At 35.9% G+C, this 12,816-nt stretch overlaps 1 protein-coding gene across 1 annotated transcript; it reads left to right on the top strand.

The window, feature by feature from the left end:
- The first annotated feature begins 4,331 nt into the window (after positions 1-4,331).
- LOC114738750 (microtubule-associated protein futsch) lies at positions 4,332-12,298 on the top strand. Its single transcript, XM_028926817.1, has 14 exons — positions 4,332-4,700; positions 6,020-6,223; positions 6,345-6,526; positions 7,297-7,420; positions 7,503-7,676; positions 7,793-7,840; positions 7,921-8,829; positions 9,043-9,159; positions 9,522-9,595; positions 10,021-10,072; positions 10,364-10,450; positions 10,535-10,578; positions 11,277-11,345; positions 11,424-12,298. The coding sequence occupies exons 1-14, from the start codon at positions 4,599-4,601 to the stop codon at positions 11,962-11,964; spliced, it is 2,727 nt and encodes a 908-aa protein (XP_028782650.1). The 5' UTR covers positions 4,332-4,598; the 3' UTR covers positions 11,965-12,298.
- The last annotated feature ends 518 nt before the right edge of the window (positions 12,299-12,816 follow it).

Here is a 12,816-nt window from a genome sequence, read left to right as displayed (position 1 = left end):
ACACAACAACTTTAATGCATTCAAAATTTATGTTCATTGAAAATCGGTGCACTGGAAAATGCTCTCTCTATCTCTTATTACAAAACTAAATAACTGAATTGTGTGACTTAAAGAATTGTTAAAATTAATAAAAAATAATAAATATGTGAAAAATATATTTTTCCAAATACATCCTTATTTATAAGTGGATCAATAAGAACTAATAATAATAACAATAACAATACTAATAATAAGTACAAATGAAGAAAAAAATAATTAAGCATAAATTTGAGAACAATGCATTTAATACTAAACAACGTAAAAAAAATCTCATAAAAAGAGACAGGGAATTAAAAAATTTAGATCTCATAAAAAACGAATGAATAGTATATATATGTGATCACAAAATAATATTTGTGGGGTATTTCACTAGAAGGGGGGAATTTTAAGAGGGTGTTTAGTTTGTTCAGTGTGTGCTTTTAAAAAATATTTTCACGCAAATCAAGACAACTCCTATCAGGTACTACCTCCGGTCCTTAATATAAGACTCTATTTGACTTTTTGTTTGGTCCTAATTATAAGATCCCAATCCATTTTGTCTCTCATATTTATGTATTTTTTTCCAAGATAATCCTTCTAATAATGATAGTTCTAGCCAATACACTTAATTAGCAAGGATATTTTAGGAATGACAATACTTATTTATTACAAATAACTAACTTAACTTACTTCCTTAATCTCCTCAAATAAGTCAACTGGGTCTTATAATTAGGACCGGAGGTAGTATTTATTTTGTATATCGTAAAATCACTTTTAAAATTATAATTTGATTTCTATACAAATATTTTTTAAAATGAGTATTGAAAGACAATAACTGAGTTAGTTCAGGTTTTCTTAAAAGACCAGATGCTGAACTTTGCACCCAAATTCTAGTCTAGATTGGGTCAAACCTAACACGAACTAAGTATGTGCTTGGTCTATTAGGTCGGGAGATTGGTTTGCTCGACCAAAAGGAAAATAAAAATGAAAAGGAAAAGAGAAAGAAAGCACCATGCAGACTCCGAGCAGCAGAAATTAGACTGATCAAAGCCTGAAACTTTTTGGACCAAAAAAAAAAAAAGCCTGAAACTTTGAGAGCGAATATCCAGAAGAGAGAGAACAAATCGCAGTGAAGGCAAATTACAGCTACTGCTCTGAAACAAGGGATAAAGGAGAAAATTGTGATCCAAGTCAAATTGTCAATTAGTGATTTACTAAATGAGCAACATCAAGGCACTCACAGATGGATCGATCAAATTACACTACGAGTCTATATTCAAGAGATTTTGCTTATATCATACTACCTCCGATCTTTAATATAAGATCCTGTTTGACTTTTATTTTGATTTTAAATATAAGACCCGAATCTATTTTGTCTCTAATATTTATACATTTTTTTTCCAGAGTAACCCTTCTAATAATAAGAGTTTTAGTCAATACACTTGATTAGTAAGGATGTTTTAGGAAATACAACATCTATTTAGGACAAATAATTAACTCAGTTTACTTTCTTAATATTCTCAAATTAGTCAACTGGTTCTTATAATTAGGATAAGAGATAGTATTATAGTTTTCGGTGCATTCGAATCAAAGTGGAGGAAAGTAACGGTGTTGGACTACTTAAAACCTGGTCTGATCCAAGGGGCCATCTCGATTTATGGGGTGTTTGGATAAAAACTAAACCATGGTTTTAAAAGTAATCTTACAGTATACGAAATAAATATGTAAAAGAATTTCTCTCGATTTACAGAAAAAAATACTTTTAAAAAACACTTATAAAAGAATCCAAACACCCTTTTAGTCTTGTCCTTTTTTGTTCTATTGGTTTAGACTAGAGTCTAGAAAATGCAATAGAAAACACCCTCTGATCATTTTGGCGAGAGATATTAAGGAGCTTGCTATGTGGGCTAGTCAACCAATTACATGTGTCACGTTTTTCGGAAAACTGATACATGCACCAGCAGAGTGATTCATAATGGCACATATGATGTAGTGATATGAACACCAATCATATTAATACGCTGGAGCCCACCCCAATTCTTACCCTTTGTTTTTTTTTTGACCAGCCTTACCATTTTTTTATTTGAATGAATACTCATAGCGATAACGTAATGCAGCTTTTTCCAAATGTTCGATCATTTCAACAAACTATAATTTAGTACACTGCAATCAATTAATGAGATTGGATTCAACAGAAATGATTAATGCCTTGTAACATGATGAGTCAATGTTTGAATCTCCAGTAAGAAATATGTTCATGTTTATTTCAAACAATGCATTAAATAGGGTAGTCTCAAAATAATATACTCCTCTGCTCCTAAATATAAGATGCTTATGTAAGAGTTTTATATTTAGAAGAGGAGGAGTATGCATAAAAAAGGAAGAAGATAATTTAGCATGTTGCATGCAATAGGGGAAAAAAAACAGACTAGCGTGCTGAGCTCGTGAGGGGGTCTTATCATAGACTTTGCATTATATTTATGTTAATATCAGTGGTTTATATTTTAATATAAATTAAAGTGAATACTCATGGATATTACTTAAGAGCGTTAAATACTGGCTTTATCAATATCTGTAGACATATAAGAAAATGTATTAAAAAAATGCACCCAATCGAACATGCCTGGTTCGGATTACGTGTGAATACGCAACCCACAGACTAGTTCATGGGTGCATAGTATACAAGTCCATTGCACACAGACCGCATAGAATTATACCTTGTCACGTAGTTTTTAAAACATATTAAAAAATGACTATGGCGTAATCTTTCCACCTAAATAATACTATCTTCAGTCCTTAATATAAAAATTTATTTAATTTTTATTTTGATTCTAAATATAAAACCTTAATCCATTTTGTCTCTTATATTATCTATTTTTTTCCAAAGTAATCATTGTAATAATGGTACTTATAATTAATATAAGTTAGTTATTGGTAATAAATATGCTTTGTCTTTTCTAAGATACTATTGAAAATGATATGTATTAGTTAAAATTACCGCCTGATGAAATATTTAACATGTACAACTAATAAAATTACTACTTCGAGAAAAATAAATAAATACGATAATCGGGATCTTATATTTAGAACCAAGTTAAATATGAATTGGTTCTTATATTAAAGATTATTGATAGTTGTAGAAATTGTCAGATTGGTGGTAGCAAACCAAATTAAATTATTCGAGAATCCTAGATTGAATAGTTGTGTCCTTTAAACCAGATTCACTAATCAGATTCCACTCGACTATGTCTTTAAATTCATTAAGAGTTAACAAAATATAAAACCGTAGTGTGATCCACAACATGTTTGATGCCACAGATCTTGCAACTAAAAAAAAAAAAAAAACATAGATCACAAAGAAAGGCACAGATCCGACAAGTGATTCGCTTATCGTTTGTATTTTGTATCATGCACAATAATCGGAACCACATTATTACGGCGTTAAATGCATTGTAATAAGATTCTAATTTATTGTCGTCGTTATCACTTACTAACTAAAGGGCTTGATTTAAATACGCAAAGAATGCCCATAATTTTCAAGAGAAAGATATATTTTACGTGAAAGGAATGCATTAACCATATTTGGCATGAAAAAAAATCAACTCATATTATTTTCCATTAATATATATCATGACCTTGTCGTGCAAAGGAAGTACCATACCATGCAAAGTATCCATGAAAAACATGTACAGGTACATGTTCATGTTGCCCTAGAAATCCAATTATATATCCTTCCAGAAATGCAACATCTCAATGGGAAAAATAAAATAAAATCGTCCAAATCCAACCATTTTTCCTTTTTTTAAGGGACAAGGACATAAAACCATTTAATATTGCCTTACGTAGAGGGACCTAACGCGCCTTTCCGCCCGAATCATGTACGTGCCGGATAATTTTGAACCACACCGTCACATATAAGCTAATATATCTAATAATAATTAATTAACAATTATTACGCGTCCGAAAAATCCAACAGTATTAATTACGCCGTTTATTTTCATGCCAAAAATGGAAATAACTGTCATGGAAATAAAAGAAATTTCTTACCATGTGGATTTAAAGATGCATTATGTATGGGCGAGAAAGGACGCCGGGTGAAATGAAAGCCACGCGGGCCCGTGGAGCAAGAAGATCCAAAAAGCGGATTCGAGGCCCCAAATTTAACTCGAATTCACGAACCCGCGAAGTCCGAGCGGAGTTCCGCTCGATTCTCTTTTAAAAGCGCTCGAAAGAAATTGCCTGGGAAAGAAGGACAGCAAAAGTAGAAAAAATTTAATTCCTTTAGTATATATATTGCAGTAATTTGCACAAGGGACTTTCATCCTCAAAATTTTTTCCCGAAATTCTCACTTTACTTTCTCTTTCTCTCTCCCCCTCCCCTGTCTCCTCTCAGAGGAAGAAAATAAAAAACCCTAATCTTTTTTATTTTTCGCTGAGAAATTCACCCTTTTCCTCACTGGTCTTGAATCCACTGCCTCTGTCTTCGATTCGTGCGTTTCTAGGGCTTCAATGGAGTGAACCCACGGAAATTACCGGAGGTTTGTCGAAGATCTAGAGGAAGAGACTCGCACACAACACCAATGACGTCCGCTGACAAGGAGCTCGAAGAGCAGCTTCTCGAAGCTGGAAACAAGCTACTGGATCCTCCGTCTTCTGTTGATGAGCTCCTCCCCCTTCTTGATGTAAGCATGGTTTTCCTCATTTTTGAATTTTTATCTTCAATTCCATTCCCCCAGTGTCTGCCCTCCCCCCGCATCAACTTCTACTTGTGTTTTGTGGAGTTGTTCCAGTTCTATTGTGCTCTTGGCTTATCGAGGCCTGGGGTCTATAGTATTTGGCGTTATTGAAGCTTGTTTTTCGACGCTGTTGATTTTGTTGATCCATTCCCTCACTGCATGCGGCTACCATGCTTATTCTCGCCCTATTGTTAGTTTTCCAGGGAAACTAAATTGTTTATCTTGGGTTGTACCTTCTTAGCACTCGTTTATAATATACGAGTAAGTCAAGCGGAGCCCTGCAGTCGTAGGCTAGCTGCCGAATTTGTTTTGTAATGGCATTCTAATGTGACTTTGGTAGCAAACACTAGTTCCTGGCGGAATAATACGAACTTATTTCACAGCCTTTTTCCCTGGCGTTTACTACCTTGTGAGACCATTTATGGCATATATTAAGTTAGCTGAAATGTTCTTCGATACAATCGTATTTTGGCCATTCTTCCAAAAGGTTAAATAGATGTGAATGGGGATTCATGTTGGTAACGTTGTTTTTCAATATTCCTATATTATGTTTTAGTATATCGGATGAGTTGTAATTTTCATAACCTTTAATTATTGCCTGCTTAAGAAAATACAAATGATTTCAGATGCCAGTCCCGTTGTTGCTGCAAATTCTAACCTAAGGTTTTGGAAACTTGAGATGGCGGAAGACTAATAAGGATTAACGTTGTGGTGCCCCATCTAAAATAATAGTGTGTAATTGGGATCCATTTCCATAAATATGTCTGAAGAAGTGACAAATCCCTAATCTATACCGTCACGTCACATTAAATGTTCAATAGTTTTTGTTTTTTGGGCATTCAAATGTTACATAATTAAGCCAAAAGAGAAAATATCTCAAACATAAATATGGGGAAGATTATTTGTTACATTCCCTTCAATCTTTAATAATCCTCGTTTGGTCAAATATGTCTTTGTAGATTATCTGGCAGGTAATAAAAATCAATCCTATGCATCACTAATTTGCGTGTAAGAAATGCATTTTTTGAATTTCCATATTAATTAGCAACTGTTCTTAGCTTAGCAGATTGTGAAATCTGTCAAGTATCTGAAGTTGGGTTCTTTGTCATTTGCATCTTGAAAATTAAAATTAAAATTGTAGTGGTGAAGTTAATAATCTTTGATGGAGGATATGCATTTGTCAAAAAATATACTTCAAATTTGTGCTTCCTTTAAAGGTGAGCATGATTCACGTCTGACACAATCCTACTTCTTTTCTATTATAGCGAGTTGAAAATTTCCTATCAAGGGTTGAGCAGTCCCCTACCAAGTCGATGCAAAATGCACTCTCTCCATCATTGAAAGCATTGGTTGCTGACAAATTACTAAAGCATTCAGACGTTGATGTGAAAGTTGCAGTTGCTTCTTGCATCAGCGAGATCACAAGAATTACAGCTCCAGATGCGCCTTATGATGATGAGCAGATGAAGGTATGGGCTTCTTCCATTACAAATTTTGCGGATTGTCACTATTTTGTTAATAATTCCAGTGTTAAAGTTTTCTTATGCTTTTTCTTTTTTTTTTTTTTTTTGTTTTTGTTTTTTTTTGTAGGAGGTCTTTCAATTGATTGTATCTTCATTTGAAAATCTACTTGATAAGTCAAGCCCGTCATATACAAAGAGGACCTCAATTGTTGAAACTGTTGCGAAGGTCAGGTCATGTGTAGTAATGCTGGATCTTGAATGTGATGCCTTGATTGTGGAGATGTTTCAGCATTTCTTTAAGGCTGTAAGGTAAGAACTATTATGTCTTAGTGTAGCATGGTGCTTTTTCACTGCATTTTTCACGTCATGCTTTGTCCAATGTGTCACAACTGAAAACCTTGATCGTGGGGAGTCCTATGATATAGAGTAGATTCATGCTAACAGCCTTTGCGTTGCTTTTAAATTGTGCTCTGCCCATTCGCGAGAGAAATGACTTGTAATGATATATGCAAAAAATTTAGAATGTCCTCTGATTTTAGCATCATCGTTGGTTCTGTATGAAGGATTAAGATCCATTTGATTCTTTATGATAACTTAATGTTATCCCTTGGCGTATGATCCTTTTGTTTTTATATATTTCTTAAATAATGAAATATTGGCGTTTACTGCACATTTGGTCATTTTATTTTGGGCATAAACCATATTGAAAGTCTTTCGAATTAAAGCAGTAGTGATTATAAGGCATGCTTTAAGCATCCAAGCCACCCTGTCTTGCAACAAGGCAGGTATTGCCTTTTCCTTTGTGGTTAGAGTTTTTCAATGCTAGTAGCCCAAAGATGAGTGGGAACTTGTTCAGTTTATGATAAATACTAGTATATATGTTACATCATTAAATTGTTAATCGTCTGTCCTTGATGAATAGGGGTCTTGTGCCAATAGACCTTGCGAGAATTCTGTTTCTTGTGGGGTTGCATTCTTCCTTATCTTATTTTTCCTTTGTGTAAAAGAATCACTGAATTCAGCTGGAGGTATCTCTAATGCATGAACGTGTTCATGATGGCTTTATTTGAAAATTTCAGGGAACATCACCCAGAGAGTGTTTTTTCATCCATGGAGATTATTATGACCCTTGTTATAGAGGAAAGTGAAGATATATCTCTGGACTTACTTGCTCCAATCTTGGCCAGTGTGAAGAAGGATGAGGTTGGTATTAGAATGTTGTGATCTCATTCTTCTAATGGATGATGATTTTGCAAGTGAAATTTATTTCTATTGTGTGATTCAGGGTGTTCTTCCACTAGCTAAAAAGCTGGGGGAGAGAGTCCTTGAAAGTTGCGCAACCAAGCTTAAACCATACTTAGTGCAAGCAGTGAGCACCCTGGGTATCTCTCTGGATGATTATAGCAAGGTACTTGCTACGATATGCCAAGAGACGCCTGGTAGCGCGGAGCAGAATGATGTATGTACTGGTTGTAAGCTTTCTGTTGGTTTCATTTAAATTAACTTTTAATTGGCTTGGAATACTTCTCATGACGTGAAAGGTTCATTTTGGTTCAACTGTTTTTCCATCTTCAGGCAGATGAGAGCAAATCAGCCAAAGAACCATTGGAAGAGTCAACTCAGGTATATAATTATTTTGTTCTGGATTTTATCCCTTTGCATACGTTGCACAATGCATGAAGGCATTCATTTCATTTGATCAGGTGGGTAAAGAGGATTCAGTAGAAGCTCCGCCTCCTCAAGAAGCTGATCCTGTTGAAGACAAATCTCCTAAGCCAGTCATGAGCAATGGCAATGCACAGCCTGGGGAAGATAACTCTCTAGCTGATTCCAAATCCACCAAGAAGCAAGATGGTGCTGATCATTCTGATCAATTGAAGGGCGGCAGTGAACCAGGTAATGAGGAGCGCAATAGTTTGGATGCTGATAAGGTTGACAATACGGAGCAAAAGCCCGAACAAGCTTCTGAGAAGAAGGGGAGGACATCTACTTCAGCAAAGGCAGAACCTTCTGAGGGTCAAACTGTGGCTATTGAGGAGGAAGCTGAGAAACCACCTGACTCTAAACCTCAAAGCAAGGACGTTCTGAGCTCACCTAAAAATGATCATTCTGCTGAGTCAGCTGGACATTCAGAGAATGACAAAGAGACTGATGTTCATGTTTCATCACCCAAGGCAGTTGAGGATGAATCTGAAGTTTTTGCTTCTCCACCTACTGAGAGCCTTCCTGAGGAAAATCGTTCAAAGAAATCTGGACGGCCAAAAAAGAAAGATGGTTCTGCCAAAGGAGGGGCAGAATCCACTGAGGATGATTCCAAAAAAGTGTCTGGAGAAACTAGTGATACTGAAGCGAAGCCTGCCACACGGTCAGCAAAAAAAATGTCTGGTGGGAGATCTGACCGGAAGAAAACTACTGTGGTAGATTCAGCCAAAAAAGGAAGTCAGGCTGCAGGTGATCCAGATGTGAAAAGGCACTCAGCTAGGAAAGTAGATGAAAGTGACAAGAGTGGTGGGGGATCCTCTGCTAGGCAATCAGAGGACAGGAAAAAGAGGACACGTGGAAAAAGTACTGCTGATGCTATTGTATCAAAATCCGGTAAAGATGTGGATAAGGTATGTTTGGGCAGTGATGTAGAACCTGTTTCTTTGCTCGGATTTTTTATTTAGTCAATCATGTGTCAATGTCTATGAAAGTTGTTGGAAGCCGCATTATTCATGAGCTCTGATTAGTGCAATTTATCCATGCATTTGCACAAGCCTCCAATCTAGTTGCAATATGATCCTTGTTTAATGAAATGATTAATGGAATTGTCCTTAATTATGTAGGAATCGTTGTCTTCACCAAAGTCGGGGACAAGATCTACAAAAGACGAAGAACATCTAGAGGAGTCTGCTAAGGGAAATTTGAAGAGGAAACGAACTCCTGGAAAAGAAAAAGAAAATGTACGCATCTATTTCCTTTTAAGTTATTAACTATATGTGCATTTGTAATGGCACCTAAGTTTCAAAAAATCATACTCTTTACAAGGCCTGCATGCTGGCTGCTTGCAGCTGGGTCAAATCTAGTGCAGCCTGTTTTCAAAGTGTAGTTGATGTGAAATTTCAATAATAGGTATCGTGTTTCCCTGTGTGCTTCATCGTCTTGTATTATTTGTTTTATGCTGTTTTATTTATTGCTGTAGTATTTCTGTAAGTGATTATACGCAAATATTCATAGTTCTATTGCTTATAATTTTTTGCTTTTCTTTGTTATTTTCAAATATTCAGTTTCTTCTCAGTTTGATGTCTGATCAACTGGTTTACAGGAATCTGATATCATCGAACGCGGTGAAGCTCTTGTTGGTTCACGGGTTAAAGTTTATTGGCCACATGATCGTGCGTAAGTTCCTGCTGTTTTAAATGCTGTCACTGGAAATTTTGGTTAAGCATGGAGTCGTATGTGCTGGTTTGGATTAGCTTGTTATCTTTATTTTCTGATTACTCAGTTGGGTTTGCTAGGTCACTAGATCACCTTTTCTTAGATCTTCAATCTAAAATAATGTTATCTTGTGCATCTATTTTGCCATTTTTTTCATTACGTTATGTGTATGTTTCGAGTTCTATAGGTAATGAGTGTTAGTTTTGTTAACTTTTTTGTATAATCTATCATCTCCTGTGGCCCTTGAATTGAGTTAGTGTCTGCATTTTTCCGAGGCATTCTTGTTCAAACATATGCATATTCTGTTATTCTCATGATGCGTATTTTGTTTATTGTGGAGTACAATTGTTTTTCCCTCGTCTTTAACACACCATAATTTTTTGCAGGTATTATAAAGGTGTTATTGATTCTTTTGATCCTTCCAAAAAGAAGCACAAGGTGATTTGGCATTTGTAATCATCTCTCAGCACTGCCCCCTGCCCAACCCAAAAAAGAAAAAGAAAAAAGAAAAGAACAAGAAATGATAACATGGGGGGGGGGGAGAGAGAGAAAGCTCTCCAGGCTAGAAATTTCATGCCCTTTTTTCATCCATTTCCAATTGACCAGTAGACTTCGTCTCTAGGCTGCCAATGGAAAGATCTTGATGGCTTAATTCTTTTACCAAAAGAATTAGTTTTCAATCTCGCTAGTGTACTTGTATATGCTCACTGTATTCTGACATGATTGTAGGTTATGTATGATGATGGTGATGAAGAAATATTAAATCTTGAGAAGGAGACATGGCAGCTTCTTAAAGATGAACCTGGTTCTAATAAGGTGTGTATCTGCTTTGTGTTTATTTTTCTAATATAGTCTAAACTTTTTAATGTCTAAGTTGATATGAATTGCTTCTGTTAACAGGAAGAAGGAAGTGGTCGATCAAGTCCTGATGCTTCCCCTAATACGTATGTCTTGCTGGTTTTATCATTTATTATTAAATTTGTTGGTTACAGCTTTGTAATTTCTTTTGGTCTTCTGTGTATTGATGTGATGACCTCTTTATGTCAGTGCACTGACCAGCGTCCTATATTTGGTTGGTTATTTTGTTTGGGTTTCTGGATGGAAAATGTCAAATTTTACATTTTGACAATATAGCTTTAATTGACTAGTCTGAGGGTAGCAGCCAGATACCAGGGTCGACTGAGTTAACAATTTAGTGTGCATGTGTGTGTGTGTGTGTGTATAGTCAACTGATGGCCTTTATCAGAACAAGTCATTTTACGTGGGAGCTTATCTTGATGATAATGTGCTGTTGCATATGAAAAGATTACATTAATATTATGTTCCTCCGCCCAAGTAAAAGTAAAGATGTTCTGCTATGTATGTGATGTGATTCTGTAAACTGCAGAAATCATTTCCTTTTATACTTGATCGTTGGCCAAAAAAACAAACTTGATGGTCAATGTATCTTCAATTCTGGTGGTTGCTGTACACTGCTATGATATCTTGTTACTCTATGGTGATAATAAGCTAATTAGATGTCTTATAAATATGGCTGTATATGTTTCTTCTGGATGCTTTGTGGCAAGCATGATGCTTTCGCGCTCATTTTTAGTTGTGTTTTCTTATTCATTCTCATTCTTTGATCTTGTATTAAAATTAGGCCCCCAAAAAAGAAAGGGAAGGCAAGTGACTCAATTCAGCGTTCAAAGGTGGATTCTTCTTCTAAAAGGTTTGTGACTATCATAAATCAATTTCTTTCCGATCTGTAGATGAATGATGATATCTGAATTTGAACCTTGATTTCTAGTGGTGGAGCCAAATCTGGTAAATCGAAGGGTGCATCCACAAAATCTGGCGGCAAGTCCAAGGGTGGCAGCAAAGTTGATAGCAAATCCAAAATTTCCAAGTCTGATGAGGAAGTTGCTAAAAAATCCAAGGACAGTACTCCCAAGAGTGGTAGCAGTAAATCTGCGGAAACTGCGACCAAGACTTCTATCAAATCAAAAAACACAGATACTAGCAACAAAAAGAGCAAATCAAAGGACGACGAAGTTAGTGCCTCAAAACTTTCTGGGAAGCCTAAGCAAGCAACTCCGAAGACAGGAAAGTCCAAGCAAGAAACAAGCACCGTTTCTGCCTCAAAGGGCAAAACTTCTAAAAGTGGTGCTCGGTCAAATATTAATGGCAGTGGAAAGATGAAGTCCGGTTCATTGAAGGCAAAAGATTCAGAGAAAGAGAACTCGGGTGACTCAACCGAAGAGGTAGAGGATATTAAGGTCAAGTCAGCAAGTTCCTCAAAGGCGCAAGGAAGTGAGGGCAGGTCTGGAAAGAAGCGTCGAAGAGGCTAGAGGAGAGTCTTTACTTACTGTGTATCCCTCATAGCCCGCCTGCTTGTCTTCTGCTTAGCAATGTAATCTTCTTTTACAGCATTTTGGAGTTCTTGTCGGATCCCTCTAGTGCAATTAGGCCCTGTGTTAGGTATCTGTCCATCGTTATGGTAATACCCCACATTGCTGCTAGAATTGTTATCCATAGTTAGTCTAGTATAGTGGTAGAAGGGGCTTAGTATCTATTTATTTTTCCCCCCCTTTTTTCAGTTTTTTCCTAGATGGATGTTTATTTTGGAGGCTACAGCAGAAAACAATTCAATAGCAACCATTAAAAGAATGCTTTCACAGCAAATCTGTCGTCGTATTTCTCGACTGTGCAGCGTTAATCGGTTTAATGTTCTTGCTGAAATGATGTAGATTCGAATCTAGTTACAAATTATATTGCAGGATAATTTAAAGAATCTTAACGCACGCATTTAAGATACAAGTAATGATGGTGGTTCGGACATAAGAGTAATAATAATGGAAATCGTGATCTAGGCTAAGGTGAGTGACTGAATAAGAGCTGAGGATTTAGGAGGTGTTTGGGAACATGTAAAAAAATTTTTAAAAACTTTTTTTTTTAATAAAATGAGACAAATTTTTTCACATATTTATTTTATATATCATAAAAATACTTTTAAAATCATAATCTTGATTTAATCCAAATATTTTTTTTAGTGAATGTGAAAACTGTATTGGATGCCAAAATGTTAAAACAATAGGAATAAAAAATTACTCCGGGCTGGGGAAAGTAAAGAGAAGACGCCCCACAGCTGACCGCCCCCGCCTGTTTTTTTGTTGGCTAGGGCCCAGGGTACGCGGAGGCTT

This window comes from Neltuma alba, unplaced genomic scaffold (genome assembly GCF_004799145.2).
Source record: "Neltuma alba isolate B1F8T4 unplaced genomic scaffold, ASM479914v2 tig00013680_pilon, whole genome shotgun sequence".
Lineage (NCBI taxonomy): Eukaryota > Viridiplantae > Streptophyta > Magnoliopsida > Fabales > Fabaceae > Neltuma > Neltuma alba.
This window is presented reverse-complemented; position numbering and strand designations above follow the sequence as displayed.

Bases quoted from the DNA above. Each gene is read 5' to 3' on its own strand.
- LOC114738750 (XM_028926817.1), top strand. From the start codon at position 4,599: ATGACGTCCGCTGACAAGGAGCTCGAAGAGCAGCTTCTCGAAGCTGGA. The intron at 7,421-7,502 runs GTTGGTATTAGA...TGTGTGATTCAG, and splicing joins CCAGTGTGAAGAAGGATGAG to GGTGTTCTTCCACTAGCTAA. The intron at 7,677-7,792 runs GTATGTACTGGT...TTCCATCTTCAG, and splicing joins GTAGCGCGGAGCAGAATGAT to GCAGATGAGAGCAAATCAGC.